Source organism: Asterias amurensis, chromosome 7 (assembly GCF_032118995.1).
Source record: "Asterias amurensis chromosome 7, ASM3211899v1".
Taxonomy (NCBI): Eukaryota; Metazoa; Echinodermata; class Asteroidea; order Forcipulatida; family Asteriidae; genus Asterias; species Asterias amurensis.
This window is the reverse complement of record NC_092654.1, coordinates 21,037,897-21,065,555: the sequence shown is the minus strand read 5'-3', so window position 1 is coordinate 21,065,555 and position 27,659 is coordinate 21,037,897. Positions and strand designations below refer to the sequence as shown.

The 27,659-nt window shown below is 38.7% G+C and overlaps 2 protein-coding genes across 3 annotated transcripts; one reads left to right on the top strand and one right to left on the bottom strand.

Annotated features, from left to right (window-relative positions):
• Positions 1–131: 131 nt before the first annotated feature.
• LOC139939804 (uncharacterized) lies at positions 132–15,208 on the bottom strand. Of its 2 annotated transcripts, none has more exons than XM_071935928.1 (11): positions 15,056–15,208; positions 13,765–13,930; positions 11,605–11,764; positions 10,166–10,715; positions 8,911–9,836; positions 6,916–7,074; positions 6,155–6,267; positions 5,184–5,397; positions 4,385–4,660; positions 4,012–4,193; positions 132–3,616 (listed from the first exon to the last, which is right to left on the bottom strand). In XM_071935928.1, exons 2-11 carry the CDS (start codon positions 13,882–13,884, stop codon positions 2,270–2,272), a joined length of 4,047 nt encoding a protein of 1,348 aa, XP_071792029.1. In that variant the 5' UTR covers positions 13,885–13,930; positions 15,056–15,208; the 3' UTR covers positions 132–2,269. The 2 variants fall into 2 exon arrangements, with proteins under 2 accessions (XP_071792029.1, XP_071792030.1); XM_071935929.1 differs by having other exon boundaries at positions 11,605–11,759.
• Positions 15,209–16,226: 1,018 nt separating this feature from the next.
• Positions 16,227–27,415, top strand: LOC139940006 (NEDD8 ultimate buster 1-like). Its single transcript, XM_071936200.1, has 11 exons — positions 16,227–16,373; positions 17,611–17,788; positions 18,309–18,541; positions 19,630–19,856; positions 20,173–20,368; positions 20,706–20,815; positions 20,985–21,169; positions 22,183–22,424; positions 23,199–23,394; positions 24,003–24,138; positions 24,575–27,415. Exons 2-11 carry the CDS (start codon positions 17,654–17,656, stop codon positions 24,769–24,771), a joined length of 1,857 nt encoding a protein of 618 aa, XP_071792301.1. The 5' UTR covers positions 16,227–16,373; positions 17,611–17,653; the 3' UTR covers positions 24,772–27,415.
• Positions 27,416–27,659: the final 244 nt, after the last annotated feature.

The following is a 27,659-nucleotide window of genomic DNA, read 5'->3' as shown; positions in this document are numbered from 1 at the left end:
CAGTGTTCTTTGTTTTCTTCTTATGAATACATTGTTTGACTTGGTTTATTAGGTGTTTATAAATATATAATTTGTTGTCATGCAAACTATTTAATGTGCCAAAAACCGTATAAAGCGATTGTATTCAATACATGAACATAATCGGTTTTTGAAGCACATTCATTCAAATTCAAATCCTCCACAGGCCTGGAAGTACACTAAGGTTATTGCCTCTGTTGCCCTTGTCTTGGTGCCCCATCAAAAGATTTCCCTACACTTTTATCAATGGAAGTGCTCATTGCAAAATGAAAATAGCCTTGCACTGCTCCAATAAATATATCAAAATTTCATAATATTACGGTCTTGAGAAAACAGACAGTGCATCTCTTATTTTAGTGAGACTAATACACCTTTTACACAATGTGCCATTTGATTTGGCAAATTGTAATAAAATCACTATACGAGAAGTGTCTTGAAGACACTTCACGTATAGTGATTTTCAGATACAATTTCAAAGTTAAACTTTCATTTTTTAACAGCTTGGTTTCTAACATCCCTAATCAGGTATCATGCCCTTAAAAGGGTCAGGTTACACTTTTGGTAATTACAATAACACTTGCTTGGTAAGAGCCGTTGGTAGTATACAACGTTGTGGGAAACGACTCCTTTTAAAGTAGTGTAGTTTAAAGCCATTATACACTTTCGGTACAGAAAAAAAAAAAAAACAGATTTACAAATAATTTACAGGGTTTACAGAAGGTAATGGTGAGAGTCTTCTCTTGAAATATTGTTCCATGAAATGCTTTACTTTTTGAGAAATAATTAAAACAATATAAATTCTTGTTAGCGAGAATTACGGATTCATTTTTAACATATGTCATGACACGGCGAAACGTGCGGAAACAAGAGTGTTTTTTTCCATTATTTTCTCCCGACTCCGATGACCGATTGAGCCTAAATTTTCACAGGTTTGTTATTTTATATGTAAGTTGTGATACACGAAGTGTGGGACTTGGACAATACTGTTTACCGAAAGTGTATAATGGCTTTAAGAGAAAGAGGCAATTTTCAACCCAAAAATTATTTGAATCTGATAACGGCTTCAGGCATGAAGTTTTTTACGCATCTGAAAGCACACAATCCTATGCAACAAGGGTGTTTCTTCTTTTTTGTAAGGCAATTTAAACTAACATCGTAATGTTTACAACAAATAATCTTGTCAATACAATAACACTCACTCAGGTACTCTACCAATAAGAATGTCAAAATACTGAACTTGTCTGAAATATTGCACCATCCCCATAATTTCTAAAGCACTTCAAACACAAATGTCTTGTAATAATATTATAACTGATGACCGTCCAACCATTTCACATTACAAAAAAGGACTCACCAGAAAAAAATTCAGCTACTTTCAAGAAATGTTAAGTGAACCGAATGTCGTCGTTACATGGGACATATAAATTAAGAAAGACTGTGATTTTTATAAGCATGCAATTCATGCAAGGAAAGCACAACACTGCACATTTTGGTACAGTAGCACAAAACTACCAAAATAACGCATGACCTTTGAATCCAGAATCTACCAAAATTACTCGTACATGTAGATCATGCAACTTATGTGTAACAAATTAGCAAAACATTAACAAAGATGTTCGTTTACAGACAGATAAAGATAGATCGAATTTCAGGAAACGACTCTACAAGAATGAATAGACCAATCCATTAGGCTCCGCCCATGATGCACGTGTGAGTAAGAACACGTGAGCCTCTCCAATGCTTTTCTGCACAATCTGCCGCGCGCCAAGCATACACGCACGCATGTCAGACCTTATTTGTCGGACCTTCGTTGCGTTGTGATTGGCCAATACGCAATGGGGCGGGGCTTAATGGATCGGTCTATTGACAGGTCAATCTGTAGGTCTACAAGAATGAGTTGACCTTCAAGTTTGTAATTTCATTTGTTAAGTGCAGCATATCTAATCTACATTTTTCAATGCATTGCCCACAGCAAGAGTTACAAGCATCTGCAGTAAACACTGCGTGTGAAGTTAGCATAGTCACTCCTTACACTTATTGTTGGCCTGCATGCAAATGTCATGTTGTGTGGAAAGGGTAGACTTCTTCATTTTTAACCAAGCAGTTAATTAATTAATTAATTCAGTTGATTATTTTCAGACCGAGGCTGGAAGGTGTTATAGTCTAGTTCGAATTTACAAAACTAGTTAGAACTAATGTTTCAATTGCGTTAAAAAGGAAGAAAGCCGCCAGTGTGATACAGAAGGAGCTCTTATTCCTCAACATTTTCATTGACTGTTCCCGCCCTTTCCTCATCATCACACTGCTCCACGTTACCTGCACTCTCTCTCCTCTGCATCTGCATTGACATTGACCTTGTTGCCATGGGCGATGACCTTGTTGCATATTGACCTGACGCCGCATCACCTGATGGCGACATATCTGGCACAGACATTGTGGATGTTTCCAGGGACAACGACCCTGTTGCTATGGGTGATGGCTCGCTTACACCTGCCTCCTGTACGACAGTAGACGGTATTTCAAGTGAGTTTACCTGGATGGTCGTTTGCAAATCAGAACCCTGCATGTCCTCGCCAACAATCAGGGGCAGCAGAGAGTTTGAAGGGCTCCCTCTAGTGTCGGTAGTATCCCCGAGAATGTTTGAATCAAGCGAATGCATGATGTTGACTTGGTGGCTGGCTGTGCAGTCAACAGCAGTGGATGATGACGCCTCATCAGTGTTGCAGTCTACCTGTTCAGATGACATGGGTATGCTAATCGTTGTGTCCGCAATGCTAACAGTGTAAATGCTGCGGTTTCCTCGTCGCTGCTGGGTATCTTTAACCTGATCTGCTTTCCTATCGGGAGGATGATCTTCATCATTAGTATACCTCTTGGGAGTCTTCCGCCTCCGTACAGGCCGACCACTTTGGCGCTCACTTTGTTGATTCAAACATGCCGGCTCTGTTGCCGCACCTCTTTTTAACCTTCGTCTTTGTTGTCTGTCCTCAGACGAATCATCCAATGATGATGGAACACCAGACTGAGTTAAAGATGGGTTCAAATCTCCATGATAATGCATTGTCGGTTGGTCTTGTAAAACCTCACCATCACTCTTACCAACTGGCACCCATTTCAAGTCTCTTGAAGGTCCTGCTCTGCATTCTGCAGTTTCTAAGACAATCCTCGACAATTCTCTGTCAATCTCAAGACTTTCTTCCTGATGCGTGCTTGTGAGTTCACCATCAACATAATAATCATCACTTCCACGGAATTGTTCCTCAATACTAGTGTTTGTCCCACAAGATATACCCTCCTCATGGTGAGTCTGAGACGATGAACTATCAGACGTTCTCCGTTGATGTCTTCCAGGACGGCTTCTCCTCATCCTTGGTTTCCTCACCTTCTCCTCTCCATCACTCCTCATCTTCTCTCGCTTTTTATCCCTCTCCTCTCTGGGACCTTTACAATTCTGGTAATGTCTCTTGGCGTGATAGCGAGTGAAGAAACCCTTGTTGCATGACGAACATTGGTAGTCACGTTTCCATGAGTGGGTCTTGACGTGCTTCTGTAAGATGCGTTGATTCTTGAACTTGCGCTCACACTTCTCGCATTCAAACTGCAAAAGAAAAGATACAAATGATGCCTCATAATAGACTTCACATTCATTTTACATGATTATTTTGGGGACATGATTAACAGAAACATTTTGGAAGCCAGAAGTTGATCCATTAAAACCGATCTTATTATATTTCTAAAATAAGTCATCAGTCCTCCAAATAACATACGCCACCCACAGCAATTGCAGTGGTGCCCTTTGCAAAGTTCCAATACAAATGTTTACATTCTACATAGAGTTGCCCCTAACCAGAAGGAACTTGCTGTGTCCCTTAAGTTCATGGCCTGAGTCGTGAATGTTACACATCTGAAATGAATATTTGTTTTCAAAAACAATAAGGAAATCAACACCCCTGTCTCTACTTTGGGGGGGGGGGCTGCTTGCAGCTTTCTTACCTCCTGATCGGTCGTCTCATGTGAGTATCTATGCTGCCTCAGAGTAGAATGAGTAGCAAAGGTTAGCTCACAGAAAGGACATTTGAGAAGTTTCTCCCCAGTGTGAGTTGTCATGTGGGCAATCAGGTGGATCTTTTGTCTGAACGCCTTTTGACACACATCACAAATAAACCGTTTCTCTTCTGCAAAAGTCAAAATCAAAGGGGGTTTTAGTTAACTTATTAAAGATAGTACAACAAAATGCTAATGACTATAATGAGACAAATTTAGCAAAGAATAGAATTGACTAGACCTCTCTTCCGACAACAGTAAAAGGGAAAAACAATACAAAGGCACATTTAGATAAAATTATTAAAATTATCATTTCTCTAACCTGTGTGTATCTTTGTATGGATGCGTAGATTGCTCGGATCCGAAAACTGCTTGCCACAATGTTCACACTTGTAAGGTTTCAACCCCATATGGGTCAGCATGTGAAGGTGTAGTTTGGTGTTTGAGATGAAGGCTCGGGGGCACAATGTACACTTGTAGCGGCGGGACGCCATGTCTGGATGCTTACACCCAAGATGGTGGATCAGTTGTTTACGCTGGAAGAAATGCATGGGGCACTGAGTGCAGTGGAATGAAGACTCGGGTGTTTCAGGTACTCCTGGTGAAGACAGGTGATGATACAAAGAAAATCAATTCGAGTAAAGAGGGTTTTTTTCTTCTCAAAAGCCAAAGTCACTGGCATGTTAACTCAGTGTTAAAGGCAAAGCTTACCTTTGGTTTTTGGAAGCGTTCAGTTGGCTTAGTCCTATTGTAATGTACAATCTAGATGTATACAATAAAACTAACATGTAGTTTCATTTCAAAACGTGCTTGCTTTTTTTAGACATCTCACAAAATCTGGAGCGAATATGTGCATGCAAGAGAAATGATCCCTTTAACAGGAATGTACAATATCTGAGACGCATTACTGCAGCAAGGCTTCTCAAATTCAAATTTTGGGCCACAACAATTTCAAATTTGTACATAACCACCTAACTTTAAAGAGAAATGTTTCTCAAAATGCTTTTTGCTTTTAAAAGCAGCTTAAGGCTTCAATAGTTTTTGCTGCTATTACTTGATAGAGTGAGGACCAAACACTTACCTTCCTTAAACAAATGAGACAACAAAAGAATTAGACTTACCCTGCCACTGTGCATAGTCTTTGCTATACCAAATCTTGAGCTCCTCCCCTTCCTTGATGAGTTTGTTGGTGATGAAGTAAATTTGTCCTCCACTCTGGTGGGCTACTAAATTCTGTTCACTTGTTCGATTAGCGAGCTTGACATAAATCATCCAATTACAATTTTCGTCATCAGAAACATCTATGCAGTGGCTGACCATACCATTTCGATAGATCTTGAATCAAAGTGACAAGATAGATTTAAAACCAAAGTGAAAAGATCGATTTAGAAAGATCGATTTAGAATCAAAGTGAAAAGATAGATTTATAATCAAAGTGAAAAGATAGATTTATAATCAAAGTGAAAAGATAGAGTTATAATCAAGTGAAAAGATAGATTTATAATCAAAGTAACAAGATAGATCTTGAATCAAAGTGACAAGATATATCTTGAATCAAAGCGGAATCAAAGTGACACTGACAAGATAGATTTTGAATCAAAGTGACAAGATAGGTTTAGAATCAATGTGACACTTGATAGATCTTGAATCAAAGTGACAAGATGGATTTTGAATCAAAGTGACACTGACACGACAGATTTTGAATCAAAGTGACAAGATAGATCTTGAACCAAAGTGACAAGATAGATTTAGAATCAAAGTGACAAGATAGATTTAGAATCAAAGTGACAAAATATTTTAAGAATCAAAGTGACACTGACAAGAAAGATTAAGAATCAAAGTGACATAACAGATTTAGAATCAAAGTGACACTGACAATATATATTTAGAACCAAAGGGAAAGATAGATTTCAAATCAAAGTATAGATTTAGAATCAAAGTGAAAAGATAGATTTAGAATCAAAGTGAAAAGATAGATTTAGAATCGAAAGTGACAAGATAGATTTAGAATCGAAAGTGACAAGATAGATTTAGAACCAATATGACAAGATATATTTAGAATCAACGTGAGAAGGCAAAGAGATATTGTTACCTTCCACAGCCGACTGGAGTGGGTTTCAATAACACTGTCATCCTTGCTGATAATTTTTCCAATTAATGGCCCAAATTGGCAACGAGCTTCGATACTTTGCACTGCAATCACTCCTAGATGCATTGAGATACATTGAAACAAGAACAACAACTGTTGTCACAAGATCGGCTTATTATAGTCTAGATACATCTTTTCTTGTGAAACTTTTAAAATAGTTATAACATGAATATTTGTCAGGCAGGCTTTCAGGGGGCTACTGTAGTTACAGTGAGGACTGACAGTGTAATTTAGAGCTTTCGATTGCAGTCCTGATTCCCAAAGAAGAAAACCCATTTTTTTTTCAAATTTAGAAGTGAATTTAATTCAATAAAATTGAATTTGAAAGCTTTTTGAGGTATGATTGGACACTGGACACAGTACTAGTGTAGCACTATGTTTGGGTAAATTTGTCTGTAGACACCCAAATCGTGTACTTCCATAGTGTTCACCATATCTCAAAATGGCTAATTGTAATGGTTTATTGAAAAAAAAAATGTCGTACACCATCACAGCAAGGGTCTAGTTTAAGACAAATTTTACAGGTAAAAATATGTTTAAATAAATATATTAAAAATGGACATGAAAACTACAATGAAGGATACAAAAATAGAAATGTTGTTAATGACTATGTCACAAAGGCACACAAGAATACCATTTTCGTAAAATACGCTATTATTATTATTTATGATTATTTATAAAATATAAAATATAAAAGTTCTCACCATTCCGATTGCCATGGCTACTGACAAGTGTTTCCGAAAGCTTCAACATCAACGGTAATGTTAGTTTAGCTTTACAAGGAATCTCACTATCTCTGATGGTCGTTGGAGGATCATGAGTTGTACATGTCGATGGATTGTAGTGGTTACAGTCAATGCACCCTGCAAGCAATTCAAGAAGTTCTGTTCAGTAATCGGTGCAACTTTAATGGCAACAAAATGTATAAATTTATTAATTTTGGTTTAAAAAACCAAAACATGGTCGGTAGTGTTACATTGTAACACTTAAAATGACATGCTTAAAGCCATTGGACACTTTCTGAACAGAACCAAAATTAAAAGTTCACAGATTTACAAACAACTTACAGGGTTTACAGAAGGTAATGGTGAAAGACTTCTCTTGAAATATTTTTCCATGAAATGCTTTACTTTTTGAGAAAACATTAAAACAATTATCAATTCTCGATATAGGCAACAAGGGTGGGTTTTCCCTTTATTTTCTCCCGACTCAGATGAGCGATTGAGCCTAAATTTTCACAGGTTTGTTATTTTATAAAGTTGTGATACACGAAGTGTGGGCCTTTGGACAATACTGTTTACCGATGTTATGCGATTCCTTTAAAAAATCAAACATTAAGTATTACAAAGACAATCAACAAATCATTAAATAAAAGTCCTAGGTTAGCCTTATAAGGAATAACCTAAAAAAATAAAATGATTAAAATACGATATATTGGAATAGAGAGCATTCAGCAAAGGACTTCAATAGATCAACGGAGCGTTCTCCCTTTACAATGGTCTACTGACATTATGCCAGTGAAACACCAGGCTAGGACCAGTCAAACTTCACTGTAAGTGGTCCGGCTGGCTAGTACAAAGCTGGGGCGATATCGATTTATTTTATTCACGATATATCGCCGACAATATATCGCGATATTCGATATAATTGCGATTAATTTAATTTGACATCATCAGTCTTCAAACTCCCAGTGAAAGTTTTAGAAGAGGCAGTCACATCATAAGAGAGGTGTTCTAATGTCCTATTCTTCTGGTTTTACTCCAAATCTATGGGGTGCATGATGTCTCAGCTAGAAAATACATCCCGATATTGCGATATTTAATCGATATTGCGATATATCGCGATATATTGCGATATATCACGATATATCACGATATATCGCGATATATCGATATTTCGATAAAAGCCAAATCGATCCAATATCGAAATCAATTCCAAGTTAGTATTGCGATATTTAATAATATCGTGATATCGCCCAAGCTTAGCTAGTACAGTGTTGGAAAGCATACCGTTTGAATACAAAGTATGGGCTAGTAAAAAAGCTGACGGACCAGTGAAGTGACAATCCAACTGGTTCTGCTGGCTAGTCACTGAAAAAAAAAAAAATGCCAACTCACACTGCGAGTTGAGGTTAAACAAATAATCGCACATGTAATGTACATGTAACTAGGTGAGGATTTAGGTAGCACCATGTTCAAATCTCTTTTTGAGCAGTGTTGGTTCCGAAAAGAACAAGTGGTTGACAACTCTGAGTTGTCATGTTCTAGTGCAATTCAACCATATCGGTTGTAAGAGATGTTAAATTTGCATCAGGGATAAAGAATATTAATTTTGGTTTTACCCATACACCGATGTGTGTTAGCACTGTTTCCCAAGTCCTGTGAAAATATTGGTTGTCATATTGTTCATTCCTTTGTAATGTTTTTATGAAATAAACCAATAAATATATAAAAATATAACCATGTGTCAACCAATATTGGTTGTCATATTGTTCATTCCTTTGTAATGTTTTTATGAAATAAACCAATAAATATATAAAAAATATAACCATGTGTCAACCACCCGTTCTTTTAAGAATCAACACTACTCAAAAGAGATTTACATAATGGTGCTATGGCAACAATCACCTAATTATACTCCCACCATGCAAAGTTTCAAATCCCACATACATGTAGTAATCTAAAATGGAATATACTTACATATGTTTGATGATACAACTTCAAAAGGTAAGGCAAGAGTTTCCATGGATTCTGTTGCTTCTAAATTTAAGGTTGCCATTTCGTCGGCATTCATGCTGGTGACCAGTCCCTCTGGAGATATCGAGACAAGTCCAAGATCGACCTCTCCTTGTCTCTGTGACTTGGGGGTCACTGACGGAACATCAAGGGTCTGTGAGGTCAAAGATGGGGTCAGGTGAGAGGTCAACTGAGAGGTCAGCTGAGGAGCTGAATTCAGTTGTGATCCTTGGTCCAAGGAATGGATGTTCCAGTAGGGCTTCCCTTGCATATCCTGGACTGGGATAACAGCGGGAGCTTGAATCGGTGTCGGCATGGACGCCGTGACTTGCATCGCTGTAGTGATGGGTGCTGTTGATGTGGACGTAACGGAAGGTGAGTTCATAGAATGAGCTTGGAAGGACTGAAGCATGGACTGAGGTATCTGAATTTGCTGTGGTGCTGAACCGAGCTGGCAGGATGTACCCTGCTGAGCGCCATCTGGAAGCTGGATCTGCGAGACTGGAATCGCCTGAGCAAACCCGAGTTGTGACAATGGGATAGACATCTGAGGCTGGATGGATCCAGTCGATTGTCCATGACTTGAAGAAAGCTGTGTCGCAATTTGGGATAGAGAAATACCCTGGGGGTTCGACAACTGCGGAAGAGGTAAGGAGCTTGGTTGGAGAGCCACTCGCTCCTGGGTAGGCTCAAGGGAAACCTGAAGTGGGCCAGTGATCTGCGAGACTGGGATCGGCTGGCCAGTCATGAGCTGGGAGAAAGGGATTGTTCTGGCTTGTTTCTGGGTGGAGTTTGGATCCTTGTTGCTCTGAGTACCGCTGGTTGGGAGGTGGATGGCAATGCTCATGTTGATCATGGGATTCTGAGCGGCTTGTTGGTTGGTTGTAAAACTGCTGGGCAAAACAAATACGAGAATAAGCATCCGCTACATAAAAAAATTTGACCTGAGAACAAACCAATTCCACATAATGTAGGGACTTAAAACACTATGTGGACTTACACATGTCCACACAGTGTTATTTACAGTGTTGAATAATAGGATGTTCCTAAAGTGTAAATAACAAAGAAATGTTCACACAGTGACTGCAACACAGAGTCGTGTGTGCCTATGTGTTGTTATTTATTTGAATAAAGAACATTGCAAAGGAAATAACCCTGGAACCAATAATAACATTGATTTTACGAGTATGCAGACCACCAAAAATATTGTCATACTAACCTGTTGCTGCTGCTAATTGGCACAAGTTGCAGAACACTGTTGTTACTGTTACCGCTATTAACCCCTCTGGGGACCTCCGGCTGAATGTTAAATATCATCTGTTCTCCGCCTTGCTTAGTCATGAGTGCATTGGTGATCCCAGCACTCAGACTTCCATCCCTCGATACGACCAAGGGGGAACCTAGAAACGTGCTCAGGGGTGCACTCTGGCTTGTAGATCCCGGAACCACACTGGTGATTATCGAAGGGACCATCATCTGAGTTCCCAGCATAGCGTTCAGAGGTGCGTTAACAGGTGCGTTAAAGGGGATCGCTTGGGACCCATTACTGGAAGAGACACTCAACATTTGAGGGCCAAGTACCGTCGCCACTGGATTATTCTGCATGAATGATTGCTGCCTGTTAGGCACAGACGGCGCGCTCATCATCTGGGTGGTCAGTAGTGTGTTTTGTGGTGCGTTGGAGGCTGCGACAATAGTCGGTTGATTAGATTGCATGGATCTGCTCTGTTGCTGAGGTGGGGCAGCATTGAAGTTATTGGGAAAACCACCTGCAGTGATGGAAATTAAGATAAGTTTGAGTATAAGGTACATGAATTCATGAAAGATGGCTCGTTGGAGTTGAAGGGTTTTCGTACCTTTTGTAGATTTGGTTTTTGGCCATGACATAAGTTCCCACTCACTGTGAATGAAGATTTATTGTTATAGCTTGCCTGTAGAAGTTTCAGCGTCATTACCCATCAAGTTTTTGAGAAAAAAAGGTGAAAACGCGCATTCTGGAGGTAAAATATCTTTGAAGGACATAAATCTTAATGCCTCGAAATAAACCCACAGCACCCACAGCAATTGCCAGGGTGCCCTGTGCCTTTGCTGTGGTTCAAAGATAAATTTACATTTTCCTCATAGAAGTACTCCCTTACCAGAGGACATTTCATGTGCCCCTTCAATAAAGGATTAAGTGAAGTGGGTTAAATCACTGAAGTATATGACAATATCATGGGGTGATGAGGGGGTCAAAATTTGTCCCTCCTATAAGATCTAGGGTATAAGATTGTAGGGTGTTATGGCCGAGCATTCAAAAGAGCATCGAATGTAAGTTCTGGATGTCGTCGGAGTTTTGGTTTGAATCCCGGTCATGACACTTGTGTCCTTGAGCAAGACGCTTTACTATAATTGCTTCTCTCTACCCAGGGGTATAAATAGGTACCTGCGAAGGTAGAGGTTGATATATTGTGTTTAGAAAAGCCTTCAGAACCCATGGCAGCTCGGGCTGTATACTCCCCAGGGAGCTGAGTAAGATTACAGGAATGTTATTGGCCCAATGACCAGGGCACTAATGTAAAGCGCATTGATATTTTTAGGCCTATTGCGAAATGCGCTATATATAAGAACTAGTTATTTTTTTTACAAGATCTAATTTATCTGAAGACATTCACATACCTGAGTTCTGTAACAGCACATTGTCAATACCTGACACCTCATTAGTTGACACTGAAGGGGGTAATGACAGTTGACTCAACAGCTGTCTGTCCACATGTATCATCACTGTACTTGGAATTGACACTGGACTATTGGTTGGTATATGCAGACCCAGGCTGTTCTAAAATAAGATTAGAAACAAGAGCATAGAACAAAACTTTACAAATCATTTTAGAAAGCAATGTAACAGTTATTACGGCTATGTCACTAAAGGCACTGGAATACAGACCCAGGCTGTTCTAAAATAAGATTAAGAACTTGAACAAGGAACAAATATTACAAATAGTTACAACATATCATTTCAGAAAGCACTGTTACAGTTAGGGCCATAACAGTGTCATACACAAGTAACTTTCTTACACACAACTTGCTTGGAGGCAACACTGCAAGATAAAAAAACAGTTTGGTAGTTCAGTATCTGTTTTTCTGACAGTGTCTCTTTACATTATAAAAAAAAGAATTATAAAAGAAAAAGAAAATTAACATGACAATTTGAAGGTGAATGTGTCTCTTTTTTTAGAGATTTGTTATGGACCTGGTTGCTCGTCAACTGCCTCGCCTGAGGCCCCTACACTTCACACAACGAAGTAGCATTTCCACAAGCTCTATCTGTCATCTTAGGATCTGGGGTCTGGTGAGGGTGGGGCCAGCAGTTGACCTGTACATTACCCCTCCTACTGTATGACCATTCAATATCTTCCACTATGGTTTTGATTGATGGATAAACTAAGCCAGCCTGAAATCTGATATGATGGGGTGGGTGGATACAGTCAACCCTCCTACTGTCTGACCATTCAATATCTTCCACTATGGTTTTGATTGATGGATAAACTAAGCCAGCCTGAAATCTGATATGATGGGGTGGGTGGATACAGTCAACCCTCCTACTGTCTGACCATTCAATATCATCCACTGTGGTTTTGAATGATGGATAAACTAAGCCAGCCTGAAATCTGATATGATGGGGTGGGTGAATACAGTCAACCCTCCTACTGTATGATCATTCAATATCGTCCACTATGGTTTTGAATGATGGATAAACTAAGCCAGCCTGAAATCTGATATGATGATGAGGTGGGTGAATACAGTCAATCCTCCTACTGTCTGACCATTCAATATCATCCATTATAACACCCCTTGCAAGTATTCTGCCTGCTCATTGGTTTAGAGCGCGTCACATGACATGTCTTAGTTTTGCTAGACGACGGCCGTGTGATAGTGCGTAGGTTTGCCATGCGCTAGTCCGAAGACTAGCACACGGCGCCGTGCGCTAGTCCGACAGACTAGCACACGGCGTGCAGTACCCAGACGTCCGTTGCGTGTACGAGGATGGTAAATTAATAGTCTGTAACCATTTCGGATTGCACGACACTACATGCAACACAGTAAGTAAAAGTGTTTGCAATCTGTATTCGCGTCGTCCGTGGATTGTAGCATTCAGGTCTGTAACTTAATAATAATAGTACAGTATTTAGAAATGTTTGGGGTGTTATAAAACAAATATTGACTGGTTTTACTCGTGCAATGGTTAAAAACTATGACTCCCTCGGTGATCCCCGGAGCGTTCTATTTTCCCTCGGCTTCGCCTCGGGAAAATAGAACGCTCCGGGGATCACCTCGGGAGTCATAGTTTTAACCATAGCACTCGAAGCAGTCAATATTTGTATACTGTGGGTCTTTTATGATGGAAAAACTATGCCAGCCTGAAATAGTAATAATAATAATAAAAATCTGATATGATGGGGTGGGTGAATGCATCTACACAGTGTACAGTCAACCCTCCTACTGTCTGACCGTTCAATATCATCCACTGTGGTTTTGAATGATGGATAAACTATGCCAGTCATCATTATGATAACATACATGTAGGGAGACCACATCAACACAGGAGCACACACATTATTCATTGGTCCTCTCTGGTCATAAAGAAACCCTTTATTTATTCCGGATTTTTTTATTTTTTTTTATTTTTTATATAAACCACAAGGGAAACTGACTGGGTAAATTATGAAGAATATGATAATATTTTGAGGGGTTGAACAAAGAATTGACTAGAGTAGAGTGGGATTCGAACCAACAATTTTTTTATTTAAACAACTGTACTTCAAATTCACTACCTACCTGGGCCACAGATGATGTAACATTGAGACTTTGTTGTCCTTGCTGTTGTCCATTAACAACAGCATTGACGGCATTACTCAATTGATCCACATTAATGGCTGCTAACGAATCACTCATCATCTTGACGATGTGAATTAGAGGTATCTGTTACCACCGGTTCTGTTACCTACAAGAAAAATACTTCAAAAGTTGAACTCTGATTATTGAAACATAACAGCTACTCAGAACAGCTACATGTAAGCTTGAAAATGGCACACAAAATATACAAGACGGAAAGTTATCCTCAATAAAATCTGCATCATCATGATTACTCCCAGATTTATGAGGTTCGTTCCCAGTCGTCTCCACATTCATGGAGACAATAGCGGTCGTGGAGACGATAGTGGAACAAACCTCATAATTTATAGTCAAAATAGAGTTCTAGGTAGGACTAGGCCTAGGGAGTACACATCACGATCAAATGCCACTTCAACTCCAGTCATTTCAAGAGCATTGAACTTAGGTCATTTCCCATTTCATACCATGCTTTATGCTTTATATCCACCCCACCACTTTTTCACTAATTTTTACAAAAAGGCCTTCCTAATTCAGTCATTGAAGTATATTAGAATTAGATTTAGATACTTTATTTATTTCATATCAAAAAAATGGTTGCATGATGCGGAAACTTTTCCCCAATCCAATGGAAAAGTTTCTGTTTGGCGCCACCACTTTTTCATTCGATATGAAATAATCATATATTATTAAATATAGCAATAGGCCTATCTCACCAAGTCAACGAGATATCCCTTTTTATAAAAATTAGTGAAAAAGTGGTTGCGCCATACGGAAAGTTTACTCCTAGAACTATTTCGGTTTCATCCGGCGGATAACTTTCCGTATGGCGCCACCACTTTTTCACTCATTTTTACAAAAAGGGATATATCAATCAGGTAAATTAGATACTATATTATTTTATTTCGAATGAAAAAGTGGTGGCGCCATACGGAAACTTTTCCCATCCGGCTATCTACGGGAGACGATAGCCGGATGAAACCAAAATAGTTCTAGCAGGAGTAACGGAAAGTTATCCCACTGAGGTGCTGTGACAATCCATGGAGGAAAAACCATCAAATTTCCCCATCATTCTTTGCATTTTTGCATCAATTCCAACACAAAACATGGGCACACAAAAAACACAGTCGAGTCCATCCATGGAGTCCTCCATGGTCCATCACACTAGTTCCAATAATATGGCAATTCTAAAGACTAAGTGTGTCACATTTACTCGTTAATATTATTATTAAATTACCTCAGCCTCCGCAAACTTGTCCTAACTCCAACCCCTAGGGGAACCCAACAGTTGTCGTATCAACACAATGTTTAGGGACTTTAGAAGCCTGTTTGATTTCTGCATTCGGATCCCTGCTGCATTCGCCATTAAAAATGTTTACTTCTTCGCCATGTTGATTTTGTCCGAACTGTCAATATCAAACTTGGTATTTTAGTACCAAACTATGATAGTTCGTCAACGACCGTCAGTGACCAGCGTTTTGTTGAGGCTTACTTTGACACACTTGAGGGCGCTACTTAAAGGAACACGTTGCCTTGGATCGGTCGAGTTGGTCTTTGAAAAGCGTTTGTAACCGTTTTTTATAAAATGCATATGGGTAGAAAGATGTTGTAAAAGTAGAATACAATGATCCACACAAACATGCCTCGAAATTGCGTGGTTTTCCTTTTACCTCGTCGACTAACACGTCGGCCATTTATGGGGGTCAAAATTTTGACTCCCATAAATGGCCGACCATGTTAGTTCGCACAGTAGAAGGAAAACCACGCAATTTCGAGGCAAACTTGTGTGGATCATTGTATTCTACTTTTAAAACATCTTTCCAACCTTATGCATTTTATAAAAAACGGTTACAAACGCTTTTGTTTTGACCAACTCGTCCGATCCAAGGCAACGTGTTCCTTTAAGTTTATTAGTGGACGCAGATGCACAATGAGTGGTTTAGAAAATAGCTCCGTTGAAATTTCAACCCAGTTTGTGAGCAAATATATGAGCAAATTATGTAAAGCAAGGATAAATGTTCCTTTTGTGGGAGCAATACAAGAGGGAACTTTTGAACATTATTGAAATATTATATGCACAAAAGGCCTCTTACCTTATTAAATTTTCAATCATTTTAAACTTCTATTGAGTTGGAGCATGGAGAAATCTTTTTCTCTCACGGTTGGAGTTTATTGCCCGAAACAGCCTAGCATTCCTTTACTTTGATGTTTCCATTTTATGGATGCTGGACACACCCCCGCCTCCCTTCCCCAACCCTCAAACAAAAAGGGCTCTTCAAATATAGAACCAGTGATCGTTCGTAGCGCGCGGGAAAAGTTCGAATTCAAACGTCGCATAATTGACGGTCGTTGACTTTAGTTTCATTCTAGCACGGAATTTTTCGGACTGAAGTCGATGCTCTGTTTACGCATGGAGGAAGGGATTCAAGGGTTTACGTACACTTAATCGTACTTGACATTACGCTGTTGTTTTTGAAGAATGTCATTGCTTTTGGTTGTGCAACGATTTTAGCACTTGTTTTGCAACCACAGAGAACCTATCATCGGGAATTAAGGTATGAACTTTTAAATATTTTTAGCCGATATTTATGTGACTTAAAATCGAACTAAATAGCTTGACGTTGTCCAAATACATGAACAGAAATGTCATAAACATTTTAGAATCCAACAGGAAACAGTCACGGTCCCGCATTTATTGCATTGACTGGAATACTGACATTTGTGTAACAGACGACTGTTTTTATAAGTTTTTTTGTTTTTTTTTTGAGTTGTTTTTAAAATTTTAGATTTAGAACTTCTTAATCTTAGAGTTTTTAGACTAAAAAAGAGAAGCAATTTTCTTGAGTTGATTGATGTCTTCTTAAAAGGAAAAGAAGATAATCTGATGGTTGTTCTATTTAGTACTATTAGTTACCAAAATTAGCATAGAGTAAGGACACAATCCTTATTTTATACAATAGTCAATACAGAGTGACAAAGTGTTTTGCAATAGACCTGTTTAATTAAAAAAATATTTGTAAACAAATAAATTAAAGTTACAATAACTGTTCCTCATTTTCCTATAAAATAAGGCACACCAAATTAGACCAGTGAAGCAGTATCATAATTATTTCTCTTTCTCGGATTGATTTGCAGAACAGTCAGCCTAAAATGCTGCCTTAAAAGAAGTTCCATCAAATTTCGTGATCAACAAATTTTAAGATAACAAAAATTGCAAAGAAATTGTAAACTAATTTGACAAAAGGTCGGTAATAGCAATGCAGAATTTGAAATACATATTTTTGTCATATATAAGCACAGGTTTCTAAGCTAAGTTTATCCTAAATTTATTGGGGGGTTTTAAGTTTCTATTTCAGCAGGTTGTTCGATTTTTATTGTTGTTTTATTAGTTATTTTTATTTCCTTTTTTTCTTGTTCTTTTTGTCATTTTGTATTCAAGCCAATGGACACTTTCGGTAAACAGAAGTGTCCAAGGCCCACACTTCGTGTATCACAACTTCTATATAAAATAGCAAACCTGTGAAAATTTAGGCTCAATCGGTCATCGGAGTCAGGAGAAAAAACCCCCTTGTATCCGCACGCTTCGCTGTGTCTTGTCATGAGTCCATGACATGTGTTTAAAATAAATCCGTAATTCTCGATATCGAGAATTGGTATTGTTTTAATGTTTTCTCAAAAAGTAAAGCATTTCATGGAATAATATTTCAAGAGAAGTCTTTCACCATTACCTTCTGTAAACCTGTAAGTTATTTGTAAATCTGTGAACTTTTTTCTTTTTTTCTGTACCGAAAGTGTCCAATGGCTTTAAGCAGTGTTTAAAACCAGACATTAAGCCATGGCAAGCAGTTCCCCCACCAATGATGACGAAGCTACTCAAGTTATTCGTCAGAAATTGATTGCAGAGAAAATAAAGTTATGGGCTCCTCCGTACACAGAAAAGGGCGCTACTTCAAAAGGCGTCTATCCAGAGGTATGTAATGAGTTTGTAAAGAGTTTTGTCTGCATGCACCTGCTAGTTTGAGCTTCAATCAATGTGCGATTAGCTGGAGGAGGTTTCTGTATAGAATAGCAGGCATGCAACATTTCAGCTGAGGAGCTGATTTCATCTTTTTCTCTTCAAAACAGTACTTCTTATGGTTGGTTGACCTATAATTGTTTGTCATTCCGACAGTTTAACATAAAGATACACAACCAAAAGCTTCTTTACCAGAACTGCCAGGCAAACTAGATTTTATATTTGAAGTGAAAATATTTTCTTTAGCAAACTTTTCTTTCAAAAGATACTCAAGGAGACCGCCTATATAGGGCTTAATAACTCAGGTAGAGTGCCAGCACGTTAATCCGGAGGTCGTTGGTTCGAATCACACTGTAGTCAATTCTTTGTTTAATCCCAAAAATCAAAAGATGTATCAGTGACAAAAAGCCAAGAACATTAACAAGAGTTGTTAGGCTGCCGATTTTTTAAATTACTTCTTCTATTTCTTTTTAAGGTACTTCTCGAGCGCTACGCTTCAGAATTGAATCTCCCAAGGCAAGTTGTGGAAGAGACTCTAGAGAGTCTACGCTTACACACCCTGGCTAAACTTGCCACAAGACGTCTACAAGAGGCAACATTGATGGTTAAATTAACTGGCAATATCCCAGGAGGACAAACAACCACAGAGAAGAAGACTTTTGATCTTCAGACCGAGCTGGAAATCACTGGCAAAGATCTTAAACAAAAGTGAGTACAAATTTTGCTTTTTATGACATGAAATAAGGTTAGTTGTTATGTAAAATGAATAAATGTAGAAATTGCTAACTGGGGTCCGATATCACAAAGTTAGGCAGAAAATACTGCTACAAAGCAAATTCCTTTGCTTAGCCAAAAAAAAAAGAGTCAGGCACCAGTTGCAACAATGTAAACTTGATGGAATTTTGGCTGGTAACCAGTTTCTGTATATATATAAGCAATATTTTGTGTATGTTTTCACGCTTAAGAAAATTGCTGCCTGATTGATGTCTCCTAGGAGTAAATGATTTCCTGAATGGGTTGGAGAGTGTAATGTTTGGTTGCCATGGCTACATGCTACCACATTAAGAGGATGAATGGATTCTATGGGGATGGACTGTTATGACAATTATAGACTTCAGAATGTTGCAATTTGTCTGAATGCAGGCCTTGAAACAACCAATGGCACCCACAGCAATTGCGATGATGCCCTGTGCTTTTGCAGTGCTGTGCTTTTACCGAATACCGGACACTTCGGCACCTTGCAAACTCGACACCAGCAAACTCGGCACCTCTCAAACTCGGCACCCACAACCTCGGCACCTTGCAAACTCGGCACCCACATACTCGGCACATGCACAACTACAAACTCGGCACCTGGTTGAAAACGCTCGATCTGCCACGGTTGCAAACTCGGGAAATTAAAATAAATCCCGATCCTTGTCGTGTGTTGATGAGTTCGACGACGTACCGCCTATACATACCTAATAATTATTATTCATTTTTCACTGTCATAGTGAGGTCGCCCTTTTCAAAGATCTGTATCAAATAATTAATAACAATAGTGAGGGCGCCCTTTTTAAGATGTTTTAAAGTCAAAAATACGTAATTTCGATGTCTTAGTATTTTTTGGGGAACATTTACACGAAACTTTGACCTTTTACCTCTGCAAGGTTCCAAAACAAACTGACACTTTCTCCATAGAATTGCCCCTTACCTGAGGAAAACTGCTGTGCCCCTTCGAAAATCAAGGCCTGTGAATGTGTCTCAAATTGCCAAGAATTCAATAATTTTAAACAAAATGCGTTCCAATTTGATAGAATCGCAGAGAGGAGCGGGATACCAGAAGATCATTTAAAGCTCATAAGTTGCGGCTCTGTTCTTCAAGATGCAGCTTCCATTCACAGCCAACATGTCCGACATGGCTCTCAGGTGATGGTCATCTGTCTATCAGAGACGGAGATCGAAGCGAGGGGACGAGAGAAGCAAGCCACCAATCTCATCAAGACCAAAGAGGCTGCAGCAATTTTGGCAAAGAGGAAAGATGGTAGGTGTCATGATAATTTTTCACATAAATTCCTTGGCACACAAACACTTTGAACGTATCTTCACTAAAGATTGGTTTCAAAATTTTCTCCAACCACGTTCATGAAAACAATTATGGTACAGTGACCTGCGAAAAAATCTATCAGTAAAGATTTAAGAGTGACAGTGTCAACTTAAGTTCTGGGAGAAGTACATAATTATTTTTAACTCCAACCAGTTCTTCTTTATCAGTGTACACCTACAGTAATTAACCCACAAATTAATTACCATAACCATTGTCAATCATGAATCTAATTGATTTCTTTTAATTTTAACAGGTGGGAGTAGCGGCAGTAGAGAGCGCTACTTCCTTCAGATTGCAGACCAAACTGGTAAACCGATAGATATACCTGATGATGAACGAGAAGCGTTGTCTGTCGCCCTCACACTGAACGAGAAAGGAAAGGCGTGTCTGAAGAGAAAGCAATACGGAGAAGCATTGCTGATTTTATTGGAAGCTGAGAAAGCCTTTAGGTCTGTTTAAGTTTTCGTTGTTTATTTAAATTTTCAAAAAGTCAACAACAAATATGTTGTCTTTGTCAAATCAAAATAAGAAGCGAGTATTTAATGTACAAATTAGAGTTTCAGAAGGAACTGATTTGAATTTAAAGTTTAAAAAACTTTGCACTAAATCAAGCTAAGTACAAATAAATATAGTCATACAACCATTCATGTAAAATACCTTTGATTGTGGAGTGGACATTTTATTTGTCAAAGTCCAATAACAAACATTTCCTGGCATCAAATCTTATGATTTGTTTCATGAAGTAAAAGCTTTCTTATAGATTATTCTGGAATGATTATTTTTCAGTCAGTGCCGATCAGAGATCTTGAATACCGTTGACAATTTCGCTGTTCTTTGTCTTGACATTGTGTGGTGTTACCTGTGCCTTCAAAACATGAATGAACTGCCTGATGCAGGTAAGTTAGCTCATTTCAGCTCATTTTCTCAGAAAATTAAAGATGAAAATCTAGCATTCAAACCAAATGTTCTTCAAAAGGTGTATCATAAAATTATTTGACACTCAACAGTTTTTGAGTTGCATTGTTTTATAATAACTGATTTGCCTTTTCATTATTCAATACTTAGAAGCCAAGCTGAAAAGATGTGAAGATTGTTTCAGACGTAGCTATGGCGACGACCTTCAACGGCTGACTAGTCTTAAAGGTCAAAACACCCAAGAGTTGGCGTTATACGTTCGTCTGTATCTACTGCAAGGCATCCTAGCATTTTATCAACAAGAGAGGAATAAATCTCTTGAACTATTACAGAAGGTATGACCCTTGGTGTAGTTCCGATAGACAATCTAGGCCCAATTTCAAAGAGCTGCTTAAAAGCAGCAAATACTGCTTAGTAAATATATGCTAAGCAAAAAGTGGGGCACCAGGCCCTTGGTGGTAGAGTTGGCATACTGGTATATTTCCTAGCCTCCCAGCTCTAGGACTCTGGTTCGAATCACACCAGGGGCACTATGTGGATTGGGTTTTCAGTCCCTATACCTGACTGCGTTGGTTTTCCCTGAAATAATTATCTAGGGATTTCCTCCCACATCTAAAACTGAAATTTCCTTCCTTGTCTTCTCTCCATTGGGTTCTTGGCTAGGACATACAATGATTAAGTTCCCGTTTCTGAGAATACTTGGCTTCACAACCCGAATAAATGAAACGGAATGGTAACTAAACTATTTTTTACAAGTGACAGGTGTAGTGTACCCTGCCCCCCCCCCCCCCCAATGTGAGACTTTTTGAAAGATCTGCCACTAGAGGGCAGCTGACCTACCAGGTAAGGGTGCACAACTCTTATAGCAAACAATGGTAAATGCTAAAAATTCAAAAATACTCAAAAAATATTTAGAAGTCTCTCAGCCTCTTGAAAATTAAATCAGATACATTGTCATACAACTAATCTTTGGTAGGTCAGCATTTTGAAATTTTTGCTAATCACCCTACAAGAAACACTCCCAAAAACTCAAGCACACCGCTTGTTATCCTTGGGGAACTCGTGTCCAGTACGTTCTGCTCCAGAGCAGTTTGGTTTATGCTGGTAATGTGTTATGAAAAACAAAATACAGTTTGGCTAAATCTAAAATACAATATCAAATATACGCAAAACACAAGGTATTTGCTGTCAGTGACCGTCACTCATGCTTCTCCTATTCCTAAGTTGTTGACACTACCTGGTGAAGAGCGCCCTCTCTTGGTGATTGGCAGATAGTCTAAAGTTTCCCATTGTCTTGCTATAATTTTTGCTGTTCACAGATGACATTCCATTTCTTTAATATCAACAGGCTGAGGGTATACTAGCATCTCTACAAGTGGATGAGGATAAACTCATGCAAGTAATTTCAATGGGGTTCGATGTCCGTGAGGCTAGGCTTGGTTTACGAGCCGCTCATGGCAGTGTCTCGTTGGCTGTAACTAACATAACTGAGCAAAGGGAGAGGAGAAAAGAGATCCAAGAGAAGGAGAAACAGAAACAGAAGAAAAGACGGCTGGAAAAGAGACTAGGGAAGACGGCAAATGGAGAATGGTATGAATGGATAGGATTATGTGTCTTTTTAATTAGGAGTTATAATAATAATAATAATAATAGTGGCTTCTTATATCAGGTCCGTCATGCAGTGACGCTCATGGCGCTTCAACATTATTACCCCTGGTCACTGGGCCTTAAATCATTCCTTACACCATCTCAGCTCCCTGTGGAGTATACAGCCTGTGCCGCCAAATATGTAGCACAATCAAGGCTAATCAATCACAAGAACCAACTCTGCCCTCACAGGTACCCATTTACATCTGGGTAGAGAGAAGCAATTGTAGTGAAGTGTCTTGCTCAGGCACACAAGTGTCACGACCGGGGTTCAAACCCACACTCCACTGAACAGAATCACCAGAGCTTGAATTTGGTGCTCTTATGCGCTCGGCCACGACACCCCATTATGCAGAATGATTTCATGGGACCTGCATGATTTTTTTCACACTGTGATTTTGTTTGCCCTTGGACAAATTAGTAAAATTATTACTAAATAGCCTGATTATGATGATGATGCGAGGGCGGAGTCTATCCTACACCAACTCGGGACTTGGTCGCAGCCCTCCACTTTTCCCTGTCCAGTAGGATCCTCATCTCCCCAGTGTCACTGGGGCCAACATCCTGCTGAAAAGTGTTGATGGAAAGTCTATTAAAGCACACACCATGTTTACATGTAGGTCAGCCCATGTACATGTACATGTACTCAATAGAATATCCATACTTTTTCCATAGAACAAATATCATGTCTGATTGACTCCTATTAAAATTCTTCAGGGTCAAGGCGGAGATCTACCACACCCTCATCTCTATGGGATTCCCAAAGACCGCCGTGGTCTCTTCCCTGAAGCAGACCAACAATGACCTCCATCGAGCTCTAGAGGTCATGCAGGAACACCCTGACCTATTGACCTTGATGGATACGGATGAGAGGCCGTGGCAAGGTCAAGTTACAGATGAGATGATTGCCCAGGTAAGCAATGAGCATGTTCGAGTGCGTACATTTAGTCGACCTGTAATTTACCACTGACCAGCAATTAACATGAGCAGTGACACTTGATTGCCTCAATAGGAAGCCTAGTCATAATATCATTGGTACCGCATAATTCAACACTATTGCCTTCTGCCTTTTCGCTTTACAACTGTTATCATGAAACAGGCTGTCATGTGTTGAAGTATATGAAATTGTTATCACAGACGTATCCATAGCTGTAGCCGCCAATTTGGATACAGCCAGAATGTCACAAGTGACTAAAAGCCCAACTCGTACTTCTGCGAATGCGAAGTGAATATGGCGCCACAATTATCCTTTCGCAGCGATATTCGCAAGTGAGTTCAGCAGAGCTTAACTGCTGCGATTATTCGTTGAGAATTTTGTGACGTCAACAATCACTTCGCATTCGCGTTCCAAGGAAGTATGAACCGGGCCTATGGCAGGGCTTCATCAGAAATACTTAGAGTGTTCAAGTTTTGTATCTTTTCAAATTTTGGGTCGTGTTGTAGTCAGTGTTTTTAAATACAATAGATATAGAGATGTTAATTTGACAATTTACTTATGTTTGAAATCTAATTTTGTTACAGGTTAGTGAGCTTGGCTTCAACCGGGATGTGGCACAACTTGCTTTGTTTCGTTACCATGGTAATGTCGGGAAAGCTGTGGAAGTTCTTCTGTCAAACGGAGGAATGTTGCCTCCACAAGCTGCGACCCCCTCCTCAGGTAATTCAAAGTTGCATACACAAAAAAAACATCGTCTTTTATAACTTGCTGTATTGGGTGTCTTGGCCAGTGGTTAAGAGTGTGGGTCACGAGCAAGATGCTTTACTATAATTGCTTCTCTTCACCCTGCGAGGGTAAAGATTGATATTTTGAATGAAAAAGCCTTAGACGCCACGCCAGCTCAATATTGTATACTCCCCAGGGAGCTGAGAAAGATTTAAGAAATATTATTGGCGCTATGACCAGGGCACTTATATAAAGCACTTTGATGCATTATTGCAAAATGCGCTAATTTATAAGAAGTAGTTATTATTATTAAGACGTCTTCATCACATGGTGTTATCACAATTTTGTCTTTTTCCTCTTTGTCTTTATCTAACTTTAATTTATTTTATATTATGGAAATTATTTTCCCTTTCCTGACGTAATTTTATAGATTCATCAAGAGCGTCTACAAGTCAAACGGATCCATCTTCTTCAGATGAGGAGCTGACAGATGAACAGCGGAAGGCCATCGCCGACATCGCCCCTGACATTCCTGACCATGAAGAAGATTATTTGGACCTCACACTGGAGGAAGAGGCAAAGTTCATCCAGGAATACAAGGTCATGTTAGCATCTCTTAGTGGTTAAGAATGGAGGAAATGAGTGGTGTTGTACACAAATTCAAGCAATAGACCAACAGGAAACTGAACAAGTCATAAGTTTGGTTGTACAAAGAACAATGATAAGACTAGAACCTGTGACCTCCTGATGAAGAAACAAGCGCTTTACCAACTGAATTATCCATCTTTCAGTGGTTAAAGCCATTATACACTTTCGGTAAACAGTGTTGTCCAAGTCCCCTCACTTCGTGTATCACAACTTGTATGTAAAATAACAAACCTGTGAAAATTTAGGCTCAATCGGTCATCGAAGTCGGGAGAAAATAGTGGGAAAACCCACTCTTGTTGCCGCGCGTTTCGCCGTGTCTGACATGTGTTTAAAATAAATCCGTAATTCTCGCTAACGAGAATTTATATTCTTTCAATGTTTTCTCAAAAAGTAAAGCATTTCATGGAACAATATTTCAAGAGAAGTCTTTCACCATTACCTTCTGTAAACCCTGTAAGTTATTTGTAAATCTGTGAACTATCGTTCTTTTTTTTCTGTACCGAAAGTGTATAATGGCTTTAAGATAAACTAAAGGAAATTCTTTGAGTTGTTTACAAAAAAAAATCAAGCAGAAGTGACCACATGGAAAACTGACTGGGTAATGTTTTAATGAATTTGGTTGTACAAAGAAAAATCTAGAGCAGGATTTGAACCTGTGATCTCCGGATTAGCTCTACCAAATGAGCTATCCATAACTCAGTGGTTGAGATAAACTGAAGGGAATTCTTTGAGTTGTTTAGAAAATTCACGTATTAGACCACAGGGAAACTGACTGGGTAATGTTTTTAAAATAAATTTGGTTGAAGAAAGACAAAATGACTTTATTTCAAATATCAAGTAATAAACCACAACAAAATGGACAGAAATTAATTCATGGTTTGGCCACCACAGATGGGACACATTTTTTTGAAAAAATATCTGAAAGCCACAGTGCTTAGTCTTTGGTTTCTTTTCTACTACTTATGGAATACCTCATCTTAGTGCCTATTTCAAGTTTTTGTAACAAACCAAAGATCTATCAAGAACCTCTTTTACACACCATTAAAAATCCACATTTTGGAAAAACTTCTTGTCTGATAACTCATAATTATTTCTTAAATGAAATGAACTGAAATATTACAAAATTGTTTTATTTTATGAAGAGAAAAATATTCACATTCTTGGAGTGCCTGTCTGTATGTTAGTTAAATATATTCTTATAAATATATTATAGCATTTAATCTTTTAATGGTAAGATTTCGAAAATATTTGCTTATTAAATTTTCTGCTTGTCAAGATATCTACAAAGAGTACCTAAATTTATTTATAAATTGTTTGATTAAATCCTTTTGCCAACTGCAGATATGCTGCATGCAGTATACATTGAAGAAGCCATTAGCTTTACATGTAGAGGTCAGACAAGCAACTTTATAGATGCAATTAAAGGCAAATGACACAACTGGTAATTAAAAAATTACTTGGTAACAAGCACTGGAGAGCTGTTGATAATAATTTATAAAACATTTTCAGAATCGACTTTCTTTGAAACAATGCAGTTTTAGAAAAAAGGAAATTTCACACTCAAATTTGAATTTGAGGAACACTTCTGGCATGAAGCCTTTGTCGGGCATCTGAAAGCACACAATTCGATGAAACATGACTGTTTTTCTTTTAAAAAAATTGATGATTTATTGAGCCAAAATCTGTACTGTTTTTTTCTTGATGCATAGGTTGGGTTACACCAAGTGACAATACTGGTTTGTGACAAACACCAAAAGAATAAACGATGTGACCTCTGACGTCACTCGAAAACCATAACATGATTCGCGCGCATACCTTTGTGTTTTGGCAGCCAGCTAGAAAGTGTAATCTTACCATGACTCGAATCTTTTTGCCCGGCGAAACATTTCGTATACAGTGTTTGGTCAACAGAGGGCGGTTTGAATGTAAACAGGTCACATTGTCTATAGATGGTACTCCTATGGGTCTATAATTTTCAACAACAAAGAAATAAATCAGCTGAAGTGTTGCATGCTGCTGTCATATTCAAGAAACATTGTGTTTGATTGTGATCACTGTTGTGTTATTTTGTAAGGAAGGGTGTACATGTATAAGATATACATGTAGAGCAATATTGAAAACAAACATGACTGTATTTTAAATAGAAAAAGTTGATTTTGATTGTATCAGTTAAGAGCCAAGAACTTGGCGTGTCATGGCCGTGCGATTAAGAGCACCAGACTCAATCTCTGTGTATCTGATCAGCAGAGTGTGGATATGAGTCCGTGTTGTGACACTTGTGTAAAACCTGTGTGTTGTGTAAAGCTCGCTAGTGCACTTATCTCAAAGAAAAGGGGTTTGCCCGGTGTTCTTGGTTTACTTGGCTGCATGTTGCACCACAACACCTTGTAAACCATTAAGCAAAAATAAACAGTATACCAGTCACAAATTGTACATGTGGATGGTACTTTGGCTGGTAACCTTATTCTGATAAGAATAATTTTGTTGTGGTTGGCTACTTTTTGCAGCTCTATGAAATTGGGCCAAGGTTTGATAAAGGGCTAAATAACCTACATATTTGCACCGAGTAGTATGCCTTTGATTTTTTTCACAGAGCTTGTTAAAGTACTTAGTGTACAGTGCTGACACACATTGTTGTATATAGGTAAAACCAAAAGTAATATTCTACATATTATTATTAAAGGCAGTGGACACTATTGGTAAAATAAACCTGTGAAAATTTGAGCTCAATCGGTCATCGAACTTGCGAGATAATAATGAAAGAAAAAACACCCTAGTCACACAAAGTTGTGTGCGTTTAGATAGTTGATTTCGAGACCTCAAGTTCTAAATCTGAGGTCTCGAAATCAAAATCGTGGAAAATACTT